The following is a 23,612-nucleotide window of genomic DNA, read 5'->3' on the forward strand; positions in this document are numbered from 1 at the left end:
TGCCTTGCTTCTAGCACGCCCAACCCACGTGACAAATTGTCCATAATAAACGCCCATCACAAAATACAATACAGACAGAAAATAGATGCATGGCTCCTACACACTGTATGTTTTGATGTACTTGTGACAGATAAAGCATTCTATCTTTAATGTCAATGCAGGATGAGGCAATATCAGCACTGGAGTTTCAGAAACTGCTGGCAGAGATTCTGCAGAAAACGGGTAGGTATGACAGAGTTCAGACACTTGCAGTCCCTTCTCTCCCTTGGACAAAGGAGCTAACCAAGCGAAATGGGTTTCCCAGACCCACCTGTGTGTCTTGACGAGACAAGGTTCAAAGTAAATAAACTGGGTAAAGAGTTGGAAACAGATAATGAGGCGGTAAGGTAGCACAATGGTTTACAGTACCGGTGACCCGGGATCAATTCCCGTCACTGCCTGTAAGGAGTTTGTACGTTCTCCCCGTGACCTCCGGGTGCTCCAGTTTCCTCCCACAGTCCAAAGATGTAATGGCTGGAAGGTTAATTGTTCATTGTAAATTGCCCCATGATTAGGCTAGGATTAATTTGGGGGATTGCTGGGTGACGTGGCCTGAAGTGTTTACTCCATGCTGTGTGTCAATAAGTGGATAGATGATCTTGTAAACCTGTATCAAATCTGCCCTCAGCCTCCGTCAGTTCAGAGAAAACATCGCCATAGATGCTGCCTGACTGGCTGGGTTCCTCCCACACTCTGTGTATTCATCGGGGGTTATTGACTTCTGAGATTATAAAAATTTAAATCTTTAATTTCAGGCAGGAACTACAGTCACCTTCTGTCTCATTGTCCTTCTAGGTCTCAGTGAGAAGTGGGATCAGTTTGGACTGGACGCCTGCAGAAGCCTCATTTCGCTGACAGATGTATCCTTTTATGGCCTCGAAAAGGACCTGTGTGGGAGGATGAAAGTTCAGTGTGCCCTATCCCTCTCCGGTTCCCCCCCCCCCACCTCAGGCTGGGCTAAGGTCCTGCAGATGTCACACTGACATTCAGAAGCGAGCCCAGATTTTCCAACTGCCTGAACAACCTGCCGCTGAAGATATTGCAGACAAGGTGCACCCAGGAACAACACTCGAGTTAAGGGACAGACCACTGATCTAACTAGACCATGATTGTCTGATAATCCAGTTTGGTTCATTGAGTGAGCACATCATATCACTAGCAAGCATTAATAGTTTCATGGTCTGGACCTCACAACGTGGTGGCATGGTAGTTTGGTCTGCACCCATTGGTGTCCCAAGTCATTATCCTGCAGAATGAGCAACATCAGCCAGATGGACTACTGACCATTGCTGATATCCTCCGCACATCAAATTCGGTCGGCTTGCCCGGGTCACATATAGTTGTTCACCCACATCATAAGGTTGAAAAAGTGCAGAGAAACTTGACAAGGATGTTGGTGGGACTGGAGGGCCTGGGTTATAAGAAATGATTAAATATGTTAGGACTTCAGTCCTTGGGACATAGAAGTTTGGGGGAGACTTGATGGTATACAAAATTATGAGGGGTATAGATAGGGTAAATGCAAACAGGCTTTTTCTACTCAGGTTGGGTGGGACTACAACCAGAAGTCATGGGCTAAGGGTGAAAGATAAAAAGATTAAGGGGAACATGAGAGAAAACAACTTCACTCAGAGGGTTGTGCAAGTGTAGAACAAGCTACTAGCACAAGTGGTGCATTCGAACTCAATTTCAACATTTAGGAGAAACTGGGATAGGTACATGGATGGTAGGAGTATGGAGGGTTACGGTCCAGGTGTAGGTCGATGGGAGTCGGCAGCTTAAATTAATCAGCACAGACTAGATGGGCCAAAGGGCCTGTTTCCAGGTTGTACTTTTCTATGTCTCTATCAAATATAGTTGCCCTACCCACATTAAATGTCATCCCATGCCCACATCAAATATGGTTGCCTTACCCACATTAAATACAGTTGATTACCCATATCAAATATGGTTGCCTTGTTTACAACAGGCATGACTGGCCCTTTTTGGTTATTCTATTTAAGCATTTCAGAATCCCATTGTGTTTACGTGGTAATTAAACAATTCCTTAACCTGGGATAAACAGAACCAAGGCTTTGGAAAAATGCGATTTGAAGGATTTAGTCATCTCTGGACTAAAATCTGCCATTGGACAGTGAGTATTGGCAAAGGATCTTTACCCCGTTGTGTGGAAAGGTCTGGTTATAATGTACTGAGGTCTGGTGTTAGAGTGGGACAGGGATGAGAGTGAGACTGAGGTGGGGTAGGGTGGGGGTGTTGGCTATTGGAAATACCTTAACCAACCTCTTATTTTTCACTTCAAACCTCAGAGTCAAACTTGGAGCTTTCTTGTCAACGTTGTTGTGGTGGGACTTAATAGTTTATTTCTAGTTTCTCGCTGGGTCCACATGTGCATACATTGGTATACACCCCTTCAGAATGCCTGCTGCCTGAACTATTTTGTGAAAGTACAAAGAATGTAGGAAAGGCATTCACATTTATGACATAGAAACACACCCCATTTACCTAACCAATCTGTCCAGGAAGTTAGAGAGAGGTGTAGAAAACTCCCAGCAATAAATGGAAGTGAATTTATCCGAAGTCCCATCACCTGGTTCCCATCTCACACTGACGTACAGTAATTATTATTTTTATTTAAGTTATTCAAAGTTTTATTTTATGATCAAAGTATGTATGCAGAATACAACTCTGAGATTTGTCTTCTCCAGATAGCCTCAAAATGCAGAATACCATAAGAGTGATTGAAAGAAAGACATCAATCCCCCCGTACCAAAAGAAAGAGAAACAAAAACTCGCAAACCCCAAACACTCCCCACGCCTCCCTCACACAAAAACTAACAGATCACCCAAACCCCAGCCCGTGTATCAGCAAGAAGAAAGCATGGGCGAGAACACGAAAAAAACAGAACTAAAAGAGGCCAATGTCCAATCCATAAAACTCAGAACTTCAATAACATCTCCAAGAGCATCGGGACCCAGCAGCCCCTCCGAGGGCAATAACTCAAACCAGCGGCTTCCCCGAGAACCCCTCACTCTCCTCTGCATTTGTCTCGATGTTTCATTCTTCTTCGATGCTTTATGGCCCCTCGTCTCTCTCAGTTTCTCGTGGTTGATCACGGCCCTTCGTCTCTCAGCTTCTCCTCATGGTAGTCGATCACGGCCTCTCCTCTCTCTCAGTTTCTCCTCATGGTAGTCGATTACGGCCTCTCCTCTCTCTCAGTTTCTCCTCGTGGTAGTCGATCACAGCCGCTCGTCTCTCTCTCAGCTTCTCCTCGTGGTCGATCACAGCCCCTCATCTCTCTCTCAGCTTCTCCTCGTGGTCGATCACAGCCCCTTGTCTCTCTCTCAGCTTCTCCTCGTGGTCGATCACGGCCTCTCCTCTCTCTCAGTTTCTGCTCGTGCTGGCTTGTGCTCACATTTTTCTCCTGGCGTTTTCTAGCTCACTCGATCGAACTACAGACTGTAAGTCACAGGCTCCAACAGTTTCAAAAACAAAATTATGCCAAAAAAGATTAAGTTGAAGACGTAGAAAAGCTGAAATGATTTACTATTTGGAAGATGTTGATTGAGGAATCGTTCGCTTGCTCCTCTCTGCCCTTGAAGCCACCACCGCTCAACTGTCCAAGATCGCTGTGTCCCTCCAGTGCCGACCGTTCTTCCAACGTTACCTTCCTTCAGTTTACCACTGGCTGCGTGTCTTCAGTGGGCCCGATCTCTAGAATTTCACGTCACATGCCAGTGATGATAAACTTGATTCTGATTCTGAACCCTCTCTGTCTCTCCCCACTCCTTTGCGGCAGGCCTGTGGTGTGTCGCTCAGGGCACGACGTGCAACAAAGCCAACAACGTACCACAATTATAAAGAATTCCAAGTACATTTATTATCAAAATGTGTATACAGTATACAACCCGGAGATTTGCCTTCTCCACAGACAGCCACGAAACAAAGAAACCCCTGTGGAACCAACCAACCAGTTCAAAGAGAAAAAAATCAACCCCCCCCATACATAAATAAACAAAAGCGCAATTGGCAACAAGAAAAAAGAGTAAAAACACAGAATATTAAAAACACAAGATCAAAAGGTATATTTCAGCTCATTATCTGCAGGCTGCCCCAATTCAAGATCGCCGAAACTAGCAACTAAAATAGGAATGACCAGAAACACATCATAAACGAGAATTAGAGTCCACATTCCACAAACCACGTCGATTAAACTGTGCTCCAGTACCTCCCTACCACCCTCTTTGACAGCATGGAGGGAGAAAGGGGAGTCAAACGAACGGAAGGACCTTCCCTGGGCAGCAGCGAGTGAGAGACCGTCACACGCAGACGCCTTCTCCAGCAGCAGCAGCGAGCGGGAGGATGGTGGACAGTGCTGAACATCGCCCGCCTCGATTTCAATCTTTCCTGGCACTTTAATCGTCAAGATGGGCGGGAGACGGAGTCGATTGTGGGGGATACGCCCCGTTTCCACGCCTCCACGGTGCACACTTTGCTCACAGCCTCATGGAACCCTCACAGAGACAGTAAAGCGCCAGATTGCCCAGATCAGCCCGAAAACACACAGTTAGAATGTAGACAGAAGGCTCCAACAGCAGCAGAACCACGTCTGGAATAAAAAGATGTAAAATAAACGAAAGGACTTGCTTCCTGACCCATCTTAGTCATATTGTTCACTGTCACCATCTTCCAAATATCAGAATTATGTGAAGAATAATATAAAAATAAAGTTAGAAACATGGATATGGAATAAAATGTGTGTAAGTATAGTATATTAATACCAGCATGTATTTACAATGTAGATAGCATTATAAAAAGTAGTTTAAATTATTTATAGTGCAGTGATAGAGGGGAAGAGTGGTAGATTAACTGCCTGGGGGAAGGAAGTTTTAAGATAGTGTGAAGTTTTGCCTTTAATAGCCCTATAGCTATTGGGGTGGTGTGGTGGAGATACGTCCCTACCGAAGGAGGTGTGGGGCGTTCCTTCCCTACACTAGCCTGCAGGACGTCCTTGGGTAAGGTGTAACACCTGCTTAGCCCCTCAGACCCCCCACCCCCTCTGATCAGCGTCACGTGAAGCCATGGGAACACGTGGTGGATGGTCGTATGAGCAGCTGGTGCAGATCACAAGTCCTGGTTATACGACCACTGACGCCAGGCAGACAAACTGGAGAGTATTGATAATGGCTGGGGTCACCCGTCTTGTAAAGACACTGCCCAGAAGAAGGCGATGGCAAACCCACTTCAGTAGAAACATTTGCCAAGAACAATCATGGTCATAAGACCATGATCGCCCACGTCATATGACATGGCACATGATGATGATGTTGGCGCTTTCTGGAAGTGAGCATTTGGAAACGTTTATACACAGGGTGAGCAGTGTCCACAATGGTTTTCCCTGCCCTCTACTTTGTCCTGGAGACATGCAAGTCCTGCAATGATGGTGGACTGTAGCTAATAGCATCTTCTGCAGGCCTGACAGCTCTCTGCAGTTTCCGCCTATTGTGAGAAGATGCTGCACCAACCAGACAGTCATGGCTGATGTGAGGATGCTTCCTGTGATAGCAGCGTAGAATTACACCAGGATGCTCTGGGGAAGGTGAGAGGACTTTGCACCCAAACCAGATAGTCGTGGCCAATGTGAGGATGTTCTCGCTGATAACAGTGTAGAATTGCACCCCGATGTCCTGGAGAAGTTGGAATTTTACCAGCTGCCGCAAGAAGTACATTCTCTGCTGAATATTTTCGTCACTGGAGAAGATGTGGTTCTCTCTTGTGAGGCTCTGTGAAATAATGGTGCCCAGGAACTGAATGTTGAAATGGTGCTAACCATCGAGCTGTTGCTGGAGACCGGGTAGAGAGGAGGCACATTTCTCCTGAAGTCAATGTGTATCTGCATGGTTTTGGGTGCATTCGGTTCCAAGTTATTGTGATTGCACCTTGTGTTTAGAGTCATAGAGCTCGACAGCACAGAAACAGGCCCTTTGGCCCATCTAGTCCGTGCCGAACCATTTAAACTGCCTACTCCCATTGACCTGCACTGGGGCCATAGTCCTCCATATCCCTACCATCCATGTACCTATCCAAACTTCTCTTAAATGTTGAAATCAAAATCGCATCCACCACTTGCGCCGGCAACTCGTTCCACTCTCTCACCACCCTCTGAGAGAAGTTGTTCCCCATCACGTTCCCTTAAATATTTCACCTTTCACCCTTAACCCATGACCTCTAGTAAAAGACTCACCCAACCTCAGTGGAAAAAGTCTGCTTATATTTACCCTATCTAGAATCAGAATCAGGTTTATTATCACTGGCATGTGACATGAGATTTGTTAACTTAGCAGCAGCAGTTCAATGCAAAGAGAGAAAAATAATAATAAGTAAAATAAAAATAATAAATAAACAAGTAAATCAATTACATGTGTTGAATAGATTAAAAACAGACGTGCAAAAACATAAATACTGTATATTTTTAAAAGGTGAGGTAGTGTCCAAAGCTTCAATGTCCATTTAGGAATCAGATGGCAGAGGGGAAGAAGCTGTTCCTGAATCGCTGAGTGTGTGTCTTCAGGCTTCTGTATCTCCCCCCTGATGGTAACAGTGAGAAAAGGGCATGCCCTGGGTGCTGGAGGTCTTTAATAACGGACGCTGCCTTTCTGAGACACCGCTCCCTAAAGATGTCCTGGGTACTTTGTAGGCGAGTACCCAAGATGGAACTGACTAGATTTACAACCTTGTGCAGCTTCTTTCGGTCCTTTGCAGTAACCCCTCCATACCAGACAGTGATGCAGCCTGTCAGAATGCTCTCCATGGTACATCTGTAGAAGTTTTTGAGCTATACTCCTGATATCAAATGTATACTCTATCAAACCTCCCCTCAATCTTCTACATTCTAGGAAATAAAGTCAATCTTTCCCTACAACTCAGGTTCTCCAGACCTGGCAATATCCTTGTAAATTTTCTCTCTACTCTTTCAGCCTTGTTTATTTATTTATTTCTGGCGTCTGTGTGCGGATCTGTGCGTGTGTGTGCCTGCGTCCATGACGATGGATTTTTCATGGCTTTTTTACAAGGCGCGGAGTGAGAGAGAGACCGTGTGACACGCCACTCCTCACACAGATACCCTCGCAGTATTTTTCCCTTCATTTTACGAGGTCGAGTTGCGATCTCGACACTCAGCCTGGCACGGATGGAAAGCGTACTCGGGAGCGGACCCGACTGGTTTCGAACCCAGGAACCTCCGCTGCCGGGTCCGACGCCAATGTCATTGCGTCTCCAGCCGGCCCCTTTCAGCCTTGTTTACATCTTTCCTGTAGGTAGGTGACCAAAACTGCACATAGTACTCCAAATTAAGCATCAGTAGGTACATTTATTGTCAGAGAAATGTATACAATATACACCCTGAAATTCTTTTTCTTCGCAAACATCCACAAAAACAGAGGAGTGCCCTAAAGAATGAATGACAGTTAAATGTTAGAATCCCACAGCACCCCCCAGCTCCCCCCTCCCACACACAAGCAGCAGCAAGCAGCAAACCCTCCATCAGCAAAAAAGCATCTGTCTCTCCCACCGAGCACTCACACATGCAGCAGAGCATCAATAAAGACACAGACTCGCAGTACCCCAAACACTACTTGCTTACCGCAGGCTCTCTCTCTCTCTCCCTAATAAGGGAAAACAAGGTGTCCCTGTTTCATAGCGAGAGGGGAGACATAACAAAACAACTCACCGATTTATAGTGTTAAAAGTCTACTGCGTCGCTTTTTCCGAGCTCTGTACCCAAAGAGAAAGACTTGGGTCTCTGGGCACACAGCCAGCAGCCCACTCGCTGCTTTCGATCTTCCGTTTACTCCCGTGACACATCAGGCGGCAGCACCGGCCTCGAATCAGCCCATCTCCAGAGCCACGAAAACCCGGCACCCTGAAGGTGTGCTAGTCTTCCAGACCACGTCCTTGGAACCAATGCCTTAAACAATTTCAACATAACATCCTATCTCCTGTGTTCAATACATTGATTCTGAATGCCAATCGTCCAAACGCTTTTCTTATGGCCCTCTCTACCTGTGAAACTACTTTTCAGTGAATTATGAGCCTGCCTTCCCAGAGCCCTTTGTTCTTCCACTTTCCTCAGTGCCCTACCGTTCACTGTAATTGATTAAATTTTAACTGGTATCGAGTTTATGATTTTATTCTGATAATGAGCATAATTTCAGCTGCTAAGAGTGTGGGCGTTGAATGATATGGACACAGACCTTCACTGTTGTTCTGCCTGCAGCCTATCCCATCACTTGGGAAATACAGGTGGAAGATATGGCACAAATAATTAACTCTGCAAGTTCTCAAAGGGATTATTTATTCACATTCCACAAGTAGCGTAGAGATTACCGCGACACTATTACAGCTCAGGGAGTTGGTGTGTGCAGTTCAATTCCAGCATCTTCTGCAAGGGGTCGGAACTTCCCCGTGGAATGCTTGGGTTTCCTCCGGGTGCTCCGGTTTCCTCCCGCAGTCCAAACGTTTACCGGTTGGTGGGTTCGTTGGTCATTGTAACTTGCCCCGTGACTGGGCTACGATTAAATCGGGTTGCTGGGCAGCAAGACTCAAAGGGCCTGTTCCACGCCGAGACTCAATGAAACAAAATATTTAATAGTTGAAGGCATTGTAGTTTATCACAGACCGATTACGTGCTGAAAATCCTTTTGTGTTTTGCTGTTTCCTCCAGCAAGTCTTCATTCGATACGATAAGAATGGATCAGGGACCATGGACAGTCAAGAGATGTTCGGAGCTCTGCAGGCAGCAGGTGAGGGGATAGAGTTGACTGCAATCCAGGCGAGACGGTAACACACACGGTAACGCACACGGTAGCGCACACAGTAACGCACACGGTAACACACACGGTAACGCACACAGTAACACACACGGTAACACACACGATAACACACACAGTAACACACACGGTAACGCACACGGTAACACACACAGTAACACACACGGTAACGCACACGGTAACACATACAGTAACACACACAGTAACACACACGGTAACACACACAGTAACGCACACGGTAACGCACACGGTAACACACACGGTAACACATACGGTAACGCACACGGTAACGCACACGGTAACACACAGTAACACACACGGTAACGCACACGGTAACGCACACGGTAACACATACAGTAACACACACAGTAACACACACGGTAACACACACAGTAACACACACGGTAACACACACGGTAACACAAACGGTAACACACACGGTAACGCACACGGTAACGCACACAGTAACACACACGGTAACACATACGGTAACACACACAGTAACACACACGGTAACGCACACGGTAACACACACGGTAACACATACGGTAACACACACAGTAACACACACGGTAACACACACGGTAACACACACGGTAACGCACACGGTAACACACACAGTAACACACACGGTAACGCACACGGTAACACACACGGTAACACATACAGTAACACACACGGTAACACACACGGTAACACACACGGTAACGCACACGGTAACACACACGGTAACACATACGGTAACGCACACGGTAACACACACAGTAACACATACAGTAACACACACAGTAACACACACGGTAACGCACACAGTAACACACACGGTAACACACACGGTAACGCACACGGTAACACATACAGTAACACACACAGTAACACATACGGTAACACATACGGTAACACACACAGTAACACACACGGTAACGCACACGGTAACACACACGGTAACACATACAGTAACACACACAGTAACACACACGGTAACGCACACGGTAACACACACAGTAACATATACGGTAACACACACAGTAACACACATGGTAACGCACACGGTAACGCACACGGTAACACACACAGTAACACACACAGTAACACATACGGTAACACACACAGTAACACACACAGTAACACACACGGTAACGCACACGGTAACACACACAGTAACACACACGGTAACACATACGGTAACACACACAGTAACACACACGGTAACGCACACGGTAACACACATGGTAACACACACAGTAACACACACAGTAACGCACACGGTAACACACACAGTAACCCACAGTAGTGCACACAGGAACACACTCCTGACATAGACACAGAGATTCTGCAGATGCTGGAAGTCTACAGTAACACACACTAGATGCTGGAGGAATTCAAGTTAAGACAAGTCTATTGCCATTTAACTATATACGTGTATATAGATCATATAACTGTACAATGTATGTAGAAACGAGACAATGTTTCCTTGAACCCGGATGTAAAGCACAGTGATACACGTAAGCCACCTGGTACACGATGAGGTAAGGATAAAACTTACAGGTGAATCACACATAAATAACAAACTGAAGTGCATTAATTAAATACTGTAAGATACTGAACAGATTAGCCGGTGACACTTGGAATGTGATGTGGCAGGGAGCTTAGAAGCCGAATGGTCTGGGGGAAGAAGCTGTTTCCCATCCTGATCGTTCTTGTTTCTATGCATCGGAGTCTCCTGCCTGATGGTAGAAAGTCAAAGACGACGCTGGATGGATGGGTGGGACCATTGATAATACTAAGGGCCCTGCGTAAGCAGCACTCCTGATGAATATCCCTGATGGATGGGAGATTCTCGGCCGTTCTGACAGGCCTTTGTCGGGACTGCCAGTCCAGTGCTGGGCTGCTCCCAGACCAGACGGAGAAGCAGCTTGTCAGGACCCTCTCAGTGGTGCTCCTGTAAAACACAGTCAAGATGGAGGGAGGTGGTGGCAAATCAGCAGGTCAGGCAGCATCTACGGGGGTGGGGGGAAATAACAGTCAACATTTTGGACAAAGACTATTCAGTAGGACTGGAAAAGAAAGGGGGAAGAAGCCAGAGTAAGAAGGTGGGGGTAGGGGAAGGTGTGCAAGCTGGCAGGTGTAAGGTGAGACCAGGTGAGTCACCGGAGGAGAGGGGGCATGTAGGAAGAAGCTAGGAGAGGATAGGGGATAGGGTCCACTTTGACAAGCATCTTCACTCCATCTGTCTGGTCATTTCTCCCTCCTCCCCTTCCCATTCCCCATTCTGACTCCCCTCTCATTCCTTCTCTTGGTTGCCTCTTACCACCCTCTGGATCCCCCCCCCCTTCCTTTTCTCCTCTCCTGTGAGATTCCATCTTCTTCAGCCCCTTCATCTCTTCCACCTATCACCACCCAGCTTCTAACATCATCCCTCCATCTTCCCCCTCAGCCTGTACTCCTCCCCTTCTCCGCCACCTTCTCAATCCGACTTCTTCCCCCTTCCTGTCCTGTCCAGTCCGGATGAAGAGTCTTGGCCCGAATGATTGGTTGTTTATTCCCCTCCAAAGATGCTGCCTGACCTGCTGAGTTCCTCCAGCAATTTTTTTATTGGGATACAGCACGGAATAGGCCCTTTCAGATCTTCAAGCTGTGCCACCCAGCAAAACTGGAATTTAACCCCAGCCTAATCATGGGACAATTAACCTACCAACTGGGTTCGTCTTCGGACTGTGGGAGGAAACCAGAGCGCCTAGAGGAAACCCTCAGAGTCACAGGGAGAACGTAGAAACTCCTTGAACCCAGGTCCCTGGCACTGTAAAGCATCACGCTAATCACTGTGCTGCTGTACCGCCCCATTTTATGTGTGTTGCTCAAGATTTCCAGCATCTGCAGAATCTCTTGTGTCTCCAGTCAAAGCTGATAAAACCTGTGTGAGCCATAACTCGCACCGCTGATATTTCAGCCGTCTTTCACTGTTTGATTACTTTCCCCTAGGATTCCAGATAGATGAGTTCTTGATGCAGCTGATCGGCCTGAGGTACACCGATCCTGATCTCACCATCAGTTACGTGAACTTCATTTGTTGCTTGACAAAGCTGGACACCATGATCAGTAAGTAATTTGCATTTTTCTCAGCTCCAGCTCCCCAGGATCCTAGTGCTGGTTGAGTGTCCTCTGACCAACTGAACAACCGTGCCCCAGAATCTCCTGAGCCGCGGTTCTTGGATCTGATAAATCAGCTTCAGTTAGACTGGAACATAAATCAGAAATAAGTTTGTTGTTTTGTAGCAGCAGTACAGTACAATACATAAAATATACTGTAAACTATAATTATACTTGCAAGAGAATTCCTAGAAGCACGGTTTTCTGTGATCAATTCTGTAAACAGACATGTAGTGCTCAATCCTATTTATGAGCCAATGCGGGCAAAATTTAAGACCATAATGCACAGAGTTTGCCATGCAGCCAATCAGTGACAAGATTTCCTCCCTATATCACAACTGAGCTTCTGTAATGACCAATCAGCTGATGGATAAGTATATAAAGGCCAAGCATTCGGAGGGCACACCATAATCGGTTGGGACAGAAGGAGTGAGAGTGGCTGAGTTGGCTCGACTGGAAGCTGGCTGTTGGCTGTGTTTTGCTTGATGCGTGAGTGTATTTTGGAACCTGTTGAGGGAAAGAGAGTGGGGAAGGAATGGGAATTGCTGGGAGGGGGTCGTGTGGGTCCGGTAATGGTGGACAAGATAAGAGGCGGGGTTGAGGGAAAGAAAGTGGAGAAGGAGAGGGATAGAGACTTGGGACCAGAGGTAGGCAGCTGGGGAGAGGTGGATTATTGTGAAGGGAGAAATAAAGGGAATGAGGAGGTAGTGAGGGGTCGGATGAATAAAAACCAAGACAAAGGGAATAAAAGAATAAGAAATGATAGTGGAGAAAGCTCTGAAAGTGAGGAAGATGAACAAGCTCAGAGAGGAGGTGTTGTCATAACTAGGTTTAATGAGAAGGCTCAGGGACATATGAAGAAAATTAACCCTTTTGTGCTAACAACAACTCTGACAAGATAGGGGAAATAGTATTTGCAAAAGTCCTTAATGATGGCAACTTATTGGTAAGATGTGCGAATGAGGAACAACTTGAGAAAGCACTCAAGCTAAAAGAGATAGGACAATGCAAGGTGGAATACACTGGGAGGGTGGGAGCACAAAACAGTGGTTGTAAAGGAGTGATCACGGGATACCAATGAGTATAAATATGGAGGAGATAAAGAGGAATATCAAAGGAGGGAAAGTAATGAATGTTCAAAGACTGAAAACAACAAAGGAGGGAGTGAAAAAGGAAAGTGAATCTGTATTGATTGAATTTGAAGAAGAAAGAGTGCCAAGGAAGGTGTTCCTGGGTTTCATGAGTTACCCAGTAAGGGTGTATGTGCCAAAGCCATTGAGGTGCTATAATTGTCAAACGTTTGGACACGTGGCTAAAAACTGTAAAAGGCAGAGGAGATGTGCTAGATGTGGGGGTGATCATGAATATGGAAAGTACGGAACAGAAGTTCAACCAAAATGCTGCAATTGTGGAGGAGCTCATAATGTTGCATATAGTGGGTGTGAGGTTGTCAGACGGGAGACTAAAATTCAAGAAATAAGAGTGAAAAGAAAGATCACTTATGCAGAAGCTGTAAGAATGTCAAGAGAACAGAATAATGCTCCTAATGAACAGGGAGCAATAGGGATACGAGAGATGCAACAAAGAACAAGTGACAGGATTTATGTAGACAAAAAGGCTCTAGTAACATTCATTGCAGGAGTGATTAATAGTACTGCTGAGGTAAAGTCAAAAAGTGACAAAATTCAGCTGGTGGTAAAAGCAGCAGTAAACCATTTAGGGTTAGTAGGACTGACATGGGAGGAAGTGAGGGAGAACCTCAGTAATCAGTCAAGCCAGGAAGTGTCATGTGTTGGTTAATACTAATTATGGTGATTCTTTTACAATGGAATGCAAGGAGTTTACTGGCCAATAGCCAGGAATTCAAGCACTTTATTAAAGAAATGGTTGTAAAACCGGATGTAGTGTGTATTCAGGAAACTTGGTTGAAACCAACTTTAGACTTTGTGGTATATGGGTATACAATGATAAGGAAAGATAGAAATCTAGGGGGAGGAGGGGGTTGTGCTATGTTAATCAAGCAAGGTATACCATATAGGGTACTGGAAAAAGGAGATGATCAGGAATACATAGTGGTGGAAGTGTGGGAGAGAGGGGAGGGAGTGGTTATAATTAACTACTACAATCCATGTAAAAGGTTGGATTTGGACAGCCTATTAAGGATACAAGGACAAAACAGACATAAAGTAGTGTGGTGTGCAGATTTCAATGCTCATAGCACAATATGGGGGGATCAGATTACAGATCCAAATGGAAAGGTAATTGAAGATTTGATGGAAGAAAGGGATTTGGTGTGTATGAATGATGGTAGCGGCACAAGGATAGATATAACAACAGGAACTGAGTCAGTGTTAGATATTACGTTAGTGTCTAATACCTTGGCTGGCATTAGTAACTGGGGAGTTTGGACTGCTTCAACAGTAGGCAGTGATCACTACCCAGTTTTATGTTCAGTGGGTGAAGGAGTTGAAGTAAGACCAGGTGGCGGAACCCCAAAGTGGGTGTTTGAAAAAGCTGATTGGGGTAAGTTCCAGAAGTTGAGTGAAGAAGGGTTGACAAAGATTGATATTTCTGGAAATGTAGATGAATTAAACAGTCAGGTGACTTCAGCAATTATCATGGCAGCAGGAGGATCTATACCTAGGAGTAAAAATAGGATGAATAGAAAACTGGTACCATGGTGGACAGAGGAATGTTGTCAGGCTGTAAAAAACAGAAATAGAGCATTCAGGCTAGTTAAAAGAACCCATAATATGCAGCATTTGGTTCAATATAAGAAAGCACAGGCAGTGGTGAGAAGAACTATATGTCAAGCTAAAAGGGCAAGTTGGAGGAGCTTTTGTGACAAGGTAGGAAGAACAACACCTGTGGGAGAGATATGGGGAATGATTAAGAGGATGGGGGGAGATAGAAGGGAATGGGAATATCCAGTAATGATATCTGAGGAGGAAACTGCAGTCTCCAGTAGGGATAAGGCTGAGGTCATGGCCAAGTCATTTGTACTGATACACAGTTCAGAAAATTCGTCTGAAGAAGGGAGAAGAAGAAGGGAAAGAATAATGAGCCAACACCCAGGTGTGTTAAGCAGGAGGGAAGGAACAGATGATATAATTGATGATCCATTTACATTAGCAGAAATGGTGAGAGCAATAAAGAGATCGAGACCAACCTCCCCAGGGAAAGATCTGATATGCTCTGTGATGCTAAAAAATCTAGGAGAAGGAGCGCTCTTGAAGCTGCTGCATTTTTATAACAGAGTGTGGGAGGAGGGAAGATTACCAAGTGCATGGAAAGAAGCAGTAGTAATTCCAATAAGGAAGCCTGGCAAGGATCTGTCAAAACCCACTAGCTACAGACCAATTGCATTAACATCAAGTATATGTAAGATAATGGAAAGGATGATAACAGAAAGTTTATCATATGAGCTTGAGAAAAGGGGAATGCTGGCAAGTTATCAGAGTGGTTTTAGAAAGGGAAGGAATTCCATGGACTCAGTGATTATGTTAGAGACTGAAATAAGGAAGGCCCAGGCAAATAGAGAGTCAGTAGTGGCAGTGTTCTTTGACATTGAAAAAGCCTATGATATGATGTGGAAGGAAGGATTATTAATTAAACTGCACAAGATGGGGGTTGGTGGGAGAGTTTTTAATTGGATTAAAGATTTTTTGTTTGGTAGAAAAATTCAAGTTCGGATTGGATCAGAATTATCAAAACAGTACATAGTGGAAAATGACACACCTCAAGGTAGTGTGATTAGCCCATTACTTTTCATGATTATGATCAATGATGTCTTCACAAAGGTACCAGTGGATATAGGTAGGTCACTGTTTGCGGATGATGGGGCCTTGTGGAAAAGAGGCAGGAACATGGACCATATAATCAGGAAACTACAAGAAGCAATTGATGAAGTGGTGGAGTGGGGTTATGATTGGGGATGTAGATTTTCAGTAGATAAAACTCAAACTGTATTTTTTACCAGGAAAAGGGTTGAGGTAGGGAAGAAGTTAAGAATGTATGGGGTTGAATTAGAAAGGGTTGCATCATTTAAATTTCTGGGAGTTATATTTGATTCACGATTAACATGGGCAGACCATATCAGGAAAGTTGAGGAGAAATGTAAAAAAGTAATAAATGTGATGAGATGTTTGACTGGTAGGGAATGGGGAGCAAGTTGTTCAGCTTTGAAGAGAATGTATGTGGCTTTAGTGAGATCTGTATTGGATTATGGAAATATAGTATATGGATCAGCAGCTAGGTCTCTTATAAGGAAACTGGATGTGATTCAGGCTCAGGCCTTGAGAGTGTGCAGTGGGGCTTTTAAAACGTCACCAGTGTCAGCCCTACAGGTAGAAATGGGAATAATGCGTTTGGAACTAAGAAGGATGCAACTGATGGCAAACTACTGGGCTAACTTGCAGGGGCACAATGATTCTCACCCTACTAAAGGAGTGTTGCAGGAGTGCTGGGAAAATGGGAGGTTTCAGAGGGGATACCTTTAGTCAGGTAGGGAATGATATCGCAAAAGAATGTGGAGTGTTTGATCTGAGGATAAGTCCTTCAGTAGTTTATCCGGTTGTAGCTCCATGGAAGCTTGTATGGCCTGACATAGACTGGCATTTGTTAGAGGTAAAAAGGAAAGAAAGATATAAAACAGATTTGGTAAATGCATTTAACTGTCATGTGATGGAAAAGTATAGTGATTATACTCACATTTATACGGATGGTGCGAAGGAACCTGAAACAGGAGTGACAGGGTTTGGGGTGGTAATACCAGCAAAAGAAATTGGAATCAGCAGAAGAACATCTAATAAGTTAGGGGTGTTTACAGTGGAGATGCTGGCAGTGTTGGTTGCGTTGCAATGGGTGCAGAAAGCCAGACAAGCCAAAGCATTGATATGTTCAGATTCATCCTCAGTTCTAGCAAGTTTAAGGTCTTTTCACACAAACAGTCGGCAAGATGTACTTCATGAAGTCCTTCAGTTAGTTACAAGAATTGCAAATCAGGGAGGTCAGGTAAAATTTCTATGGGTTCCAGCACATGTAGGGGTGAAGGGGAATGAGAGGGTGGATGAGTTGGCAAAGAGGGCGTTAAAGAAAGAAAATGTGGAAATGCACATTAGTATCAGTAAAGCAGAGGTTAAGTGTGTAATCTGGGAAAAAGTCAACCGAATGTGGCAAGAAAGATGGGACAGGGAGGGGAAAGGGAGGCATTTATATCAAATACAAAAGAGTGTTGCAGTTACTAGGGTAGGTCGTGGATACAGAAGAGAGGAAACTGTGTGGACTAGGTTAAGGCTGGGGCACTGTGCATTAAATAAAACATTGAAAATGATAGGGAAACACCAGACAGGATTGTGTGAGGAATGTCAGGAAGAGGAGTCAGTAGAGCATGTAGTTTTGTGTTGCAGGAAGTATGGGATACAGAGAGAGATGATGAGAAATAAATTAAGGGAGTTGTGGATGCAGGAATTCACATTAAAAGGGTTGCTGGGCATGGGTGAGAGAGCACAAGTCCGGGTATTTTTAGCGTTTTTAAGGGGTACAGGGGTTTTTTATAGAATATGACGAATAAACAGGAATAGGATACTAGGATGGTCAAAGATGGGAGGGTGAAGTGTAGGTTTGTATATGTGTATGTATGTATGTGTATATATATATATATATATATATATATATATATATATATATATAAAATAATATGTGAGAGATTGGGTGAAGGGATTTAGAATGTATGTCTAGTGCACATTCTGGAGCAGAGGGTGGCGGTAATGCACCATTAAGCTGGATGCCAACCGCCGTAAAACAAGATACAGACAGACAGACAGGTAGACCATAATCAACAGCACACCGGTGATGTCGCCTCACATGGTGGTGAAATGTTTGCAAGTAAATTGCCAAGATCGGAGAACAACTCAACCCAACCATCAAATGCCTGAGCTACATCTTGTAAATAATTTCTAACAATTATATAAAATAAGTACTACAAATGACAGAGGAAAAAATAGTGAGATAATGTTCATGAAACCATTCAGAAATCGGATGGCAGAGGGGAAGAAGCTGTTCCTGAATCGTTGAGTGTGTGTCTTCAGGCTCCTGTACCTCCTCCCTGATGGTAGCAATGAGAAGAGGGCATGTCCTGGGTGGTAGGCACTGATCCCTCAAAGCTGTGCGGGTGCGTGGCCCTGCAGTAACTGAAATGCTCCCATGCACATAGCCTTTGTTGCCACGCAGCTGGGATTTTCTTTCATCATTTGTTGGTTATGTGTCGTGCCGTATGACGTAGGCGACCATGATTGTTCTTTCCATCCTACCCTTTGGCTACAGTCACATGCTTACAGATACTAATTCCAATGTTTCAATGGTAAACCAGATCGTCTTCCTCAGGCACCGGTCACTCAAATGGCAAGTCTCCCTATAGACCCCTCCCCACATACACTCAAGTGAACAGGGCATGGCAGGGCTTAATACTCAATCCTGATTGGCTGGATCTGAATTGCCTATTCCTGATTGATTAGTTTGAATTGGCCTCGTTCTGATTGGTCGGTTGTGTTTTTTAGGAACCCTCTTTAGGAGTGTGTGCTATCTTTACACTCTTGGAACCTACATTGCGTCCCTCCCCCCTACATGCTCCATCTCTAGTGATTCCCTAATCTTGCTCTTGTAGGCATTCTCTTCCTTGCCAAGGATGTTGGTCTCACCAACCCTTGGTCTACATGACCATGATAGACAGTGTTCAGTGATCCCACGTCGTTCTGCTCTCATGTTTTTTAGGGCACTCTGATGTTCTGCTATCCTGGTTCTCAATGGCCTCCCAGTCTCACCAATGTATACCTTTTGGCATGGTGATAGAAGTATGAAGTACACAACTGCCTGACATCATTTGTTGGGTCTTCTAGGTGCCAGTTTGCTTAGCCTTTTTCTAATTTTGTCCTCAGTTAGAGGTGCCAGGGTCCGGGATGTTTCTGATCGCGTCCAAGATATCCTGAAGTGGAAGGGTGAGGGAGCCAGAGGTCGTGGTACATATAGGTACCAATGACATAGGTAGGAAAAAGGAAGAGGTCCTGAAAGGAGAATATAGGGAGTTAGGAAGGGAGTTGAGAAGAAGGACCGCAAAGGTAGTAATCTCAGGATTACTGCCTGTGCCACGCGACAGTGAGAGTAGGAATGCAATGAGGTGGAGGATAAATGCGTGGCTGAGGGATTGGAGCAGGAGGCAGGGATTCAAGTTTCTGGATCATTGGGACCTCTTTTGGCGCAGGCGTGACCTGTACAAAAAGGACGGGTTGCACTTGAATCCTAGGGGGACCAATATCCTGGCAGGGAGATTTGCGAAGGCTACTGAGGTGACTTTAAACTAGAATGGTTCAGGGATAGGAATCAAATTGAAGAGACTAGGAGGGAGGAGGTTGGTTCACAGATGGAGAGAGCTGATGGACGGTGTGTGAGGGAGGGTGGGCAGGGGACAGAGATCAGGAGCACTCAGACTGAAGATGTAGGGGAGAAGGAAGAAAAAGATAACAAAGTTGTTTGCTCCATTAAGGATAAACAAAGAGGAAGAGGTGGGGAGTTTCTTAAATGCATCTATTTTGATGGTAGGTGAATTGTAAGAAAGGTGGATGAGCTTAGAGCATGGATTGATACCTGGAAATATGATATAGCTATTAGTGAAACATGGTTACAGGAGGGGTGTGATTGACAACTAAATATTCCTGGATTTCGTTGCTTCAGGTGTGATAGAATCGGTGGGGCAAGAGGGGGAGGTGTTGCATTGCTTGTCAGAGAAAATATAACAGCGGTGCTTTGGCAGGATAGATTAGAGGGCTCGTCTAGGGAGGCTATTTGGGTGGAATTGAGGAATAGGAAAGGTGTAGTAACACTTATAGGGGTGTATTATAGACCACCTAATGGGGACCGAGAACTGGAGGAGCAAATTTGTAAGGAGATAGCAGATATTTGTAGTAAGCACAAGGTTGTGATTGTGGGAGATTTTAATTTTCCACACATTGACTGGGAAGCCCATTCTGTAAAAGTGCTGGATGGTTTGGAGTTTGTAAAATGTGTGCAAGATAGTTTTTTTGCAGCAATACATAGAGGTACCAACTAGAGAAGGGGCAGTGTTGGATCTCCTGTCAGGGAATGAGATAGGGCAGGTGACAGAGGTATGTGTTGGGGAGCACTTCGGGTCCAGTGATCACAATACCATTAGTTTCAGTATAATTATGGAGAAGGATAGGACTGGACCCAGGGTTGAGATTTTTGATTGGAGAAAGGCTAACTTTGAGGAGATGTGAAAGGATTTAGAAGGAGTGGATTGGGACAATTTGTTTTATGGGATGGATATAATAGAGAAATGGAGGTCATTTAAAGGTGAAGTTTTGAGGGAACAGAATCTTTATGTTCCTGTTAGGTTGAAAGGAAAGGCTAAAAGTTTGAGAGAGATATCAAGGGATATTGGAAACTTGGTTCGGAAAAAGAGAGGGATCTTCAATAAATATAGGCAGCTTGGAGTTAATGAGGTACTCTAGGAATATAAAGAATGTAAAAAGAATATTAAGAAAGAAGTTAGAAAAACTAAAAGAAGATATGAGGTTGCTTTGGCAAGTAAGGTGAAAATAAATCCAAAGGGTTTCTACAGTTACATTAATAGCAAAAGGATAGTGAGGGATAAAATTGGTCTCTTAGAGAATCAGAGTGGACGGCTATGTGCGGAGCCAAAAGAGATGGGGCAGATTTTGAACAATTTCTTTTCTTCGGTATTCACTAAGGAGAAGGATATTGAATTGTGTAAGGTAGTTATGGAAACTATGACGATTAAAGAAGAGGAAGTACTGGCACTTTTAAGGAATATAAAAGTGGATAAGTCTCCGGGTCCTGACAGGATATTCCCTAGGACCTTGAGGGAAGTTAGTGTAGAAATGGCAGGGGCTGTGACAGAAATATTTCAAATGTCATTAGAAATGGGGATGGTGCTGGAGGATTGGCGTATTGCTCATGTTGTTCCATTGTTTAAAAAGGGTTCTAAGAGTAAACTTAGCAATTATCGGCCTGTGAGTTTGACGTCAGTGGTGGGTAAATTGATGGAAAGTATTCTTAGAGATGGTATATATAATTATCTGGATAGACAGGGTCTGATTAGGAGCAGTCAACATGGATTTGTGCATGGAAGGTCATGTTTGACAAATCTTATTGAATTTTTTGAAGAAGTTACCAGGAAAGTTGACAAGGGTAAAGCGGTGAATGTTGTCTATAAGGCCTTTGACAAGGTTCCACATGGAAGGTTCAATCGTTAGGTATTAATATTGAAGTAGTAAAATGGATTCAGCAGTGGCTGGATGGGAGACACCAGAGAGTGGTGGTGGATAACTGTTTGTCAGATTGGAGGCCAGTGACTAGTGGTGTGCCTCAGGGATCTGTACTGGGTCCAATGTTGTTTGTCATATATATTAATGATCTGGATGATGGGGTGGTAAATTGGATTAGTAAGTATGCAGATGATACTAAGATAGGTGGAGTTGTGGATAATGAAGTAGGTTTTCAAAGCTTGCAGAGATTTAGGCCAGTTAGAAGAGTGGGCTGGAAGATGGCAGATGGAGTTTAATGCTGATAAATGTGAGGTGCTACATTTTGGTAGGACTGCTCAAAATAGGACATACATGGTAAATGGTAGGGCATTGAAGAATGCAGTAGAACAGAGGGATCTAGGAATAATGGTGCATAGTTCCCTGAAGGTGGAATCTCATGTGGATAGGGTGGTGAAGAAAGCTTTTGGTATGCTGACCTTTATAAATCAGAGCATTGATTATAGGAGTTGGGATGTAATGTTGAAATTGTACAAGGCATTGGTAAGGCCAAATTTGGAGTATTGTGTACAGTTCTGGTCACCGAATTATAGGAAAGATGTCAACAAAATAGAGAGAGTACAGAGAAGATTTACTAGAATGTTACCTGGGTTTCTGCTCCTAAGTTACAGAGAAAGGTTGAACAAGTTGGTTCTTTATTCTTTGGAGCGTAGAAGGTTGAGGGGGGACTTGATAGAGGTATTTAAAATTATGAGGGGGGTAGATAGAGTTGACGTGGATAGGCTTTTTCCATTGAAAGTGGAGGAGATTCAAACAAGAAGACATGAGTTGAGATTTAAAGGGCAAAAGTTTAGGGGTGACATGAGGGGGAACTTCTTTACTCAGAGAGTGGTAGCTGTGTGGAACGAGCTTCCAGCAGAAGTGGTTGAGGCAGGTTTGATGTTGTCATTTAAAGTTAAATTGGATAGATATATGGACGGGAAAGGAATGGAGGGTTATTGGCTGAGTGCTGGTCGGTGGGACTAGGTGAGAGTAAGAGTTCGGCACGGACTAGAAGGGCCGAGATGGCCTGTTTCCATGCTGTAATTGTTATATGGTTATAATTAGGTTCTAAGAGTGTAAAGATTGCTTCAGTCTGGGACCATGCATTCCTAAAGAGGGTTTGGCCTAATCAATATCTGTAAGTATGTGACTGTTAAGGCCAAAGAATAGTATAGAAATATTTGATAACTACTCAGAAAGCTTCTGTAGTCAGTCATGATTATTTTTGGCAAATTTCTCTACAGAAGTGATTTGCCATTACCTGCTTCTGGGCAGTGTCTTTACGAGACGGGTGACCCCAGTCATTACGAATTGACTGCCTGGCATCAGTGGTCATCTAACCAGGACTTGTGATAATGCACCAGCTACTCATACGACCATCCACAACCTGGTCCCATGGCTTCTGATCAGGGATCTGAGGAGGTGTTACATCTTCCCAAGGGTGACCTGCAGGCTAGTGGAAGGAAGGAGCACCCTACACCTTCTTTGCTAGTGACGTATCTCCTCACTGAAGAAGAAAGACAGTGGACCATGGGAGAAAGGGGAAGAGGAGAGGCATTGATGGGAGGTAAGGAAATGAGAAGGGGTAAGAGGCGAGCTGGAGTGGGGAATGGAGCAAGAAAGAGAGGCGAGGGACTTGACAAATTTCATCTTCAATCTTAATAATGGTCACACCGGGGGCACCAGATATAGTAGAAGACCTCAACAGACTTGCAGGTGAAGTGTTGGGACCCTGACTGGAGCTGAGGGAGGTTGTTTGACATTTGTCCAGCTTGCAGGAATAATAGGGAGATCAGTAGGGAGGAACAGGTGAACGATGGAGTTTGGCAGAGCGCGATCCCTTTGGAAGCCGAGAGTGGGATGTGGGAACGATGTGCTCAGTGGCAGATCCCTCTGCAGCTAGTATCTCTTCTGCTCCACAGATGCTCCCTGACCCGCTGAGTTCACTCTGCAGTTTGAGCGTGGCTCTGGATCCCAGCATCTGCCTGAATTCCTTGTCTAGTGTCTATTTTCTCACAGTGACTGATCTGCTGAGACTGTGGGCATCCTAGATAAGGTAAATCCTCCTTGTGTCGGGGGTAGAAGTCAAAAGTTCAAAGTTTGAAGTCACCGTATATTTCCTTGCGGGCATTCACAGTAAATACAAAGAAACACAATGCTGAGGCTTCCGTCGGACAGGGTCGACCATGGACCATAGACACGCAAGCCAGGGCAGGACGATATGGAGAGCAAGCTGTCGCCCATGTAGTGAGC

At 44.7% G+C, this 23,612-nt stretch overlaps 1 protein-coding gene across 4 annotated transcripts in view; it reads left to right on the forward strand.

The window, feature by feature from the left end:
* LOC134354589 (calpain-9-like) overlaps positions 1–23,612 on the forward strand; it is a 107,591-nt gene that overhangs the window by 67,702 nt on the left and 16,277 nt on the right. For 2 of the 4 annotated variants that reach the window (XM_063063560.1, XM_063063558.1), the window contains 5 exons: positions 162–222; positions 835–899; positions 2,105–2,173; positions 8,763–8,841; positions 11,851–11,967. In XM_063063560.1, the coding sequence (XP_062919630.1) occupies positions 162–222; positions 835–899; positions 2,105–2,173; positions 8,763–8,841; positions 11,851–11,967 (391 nt within the window). Of the gene's footprint in view, positions 1–161; positions 223–834; positions 900–2,104; positions 2,174–8,762; positions 8,842–11,850; positions 11,968–22,603; positions 22,721–23,612 lie in introns of those variants that run through there. The other 2 variants (XM_063063559.1, XR_010019855.1) reach the window with 2 other exon arrangements.

Source organism: Mobula hypostoma, chromosome 12 (assembly GCF_963921235.1).
Source record: "Mobula hypostoma chromosome 12, sMobHyp1.1, whole genome shotgun sequence".
Lineage (NCBI taxonomy): Eukaryota > Metazoa > Chordata > Chondrichthyes > Myliobatiformes > Myliobatidae > Mobula > Mobula hypostoma.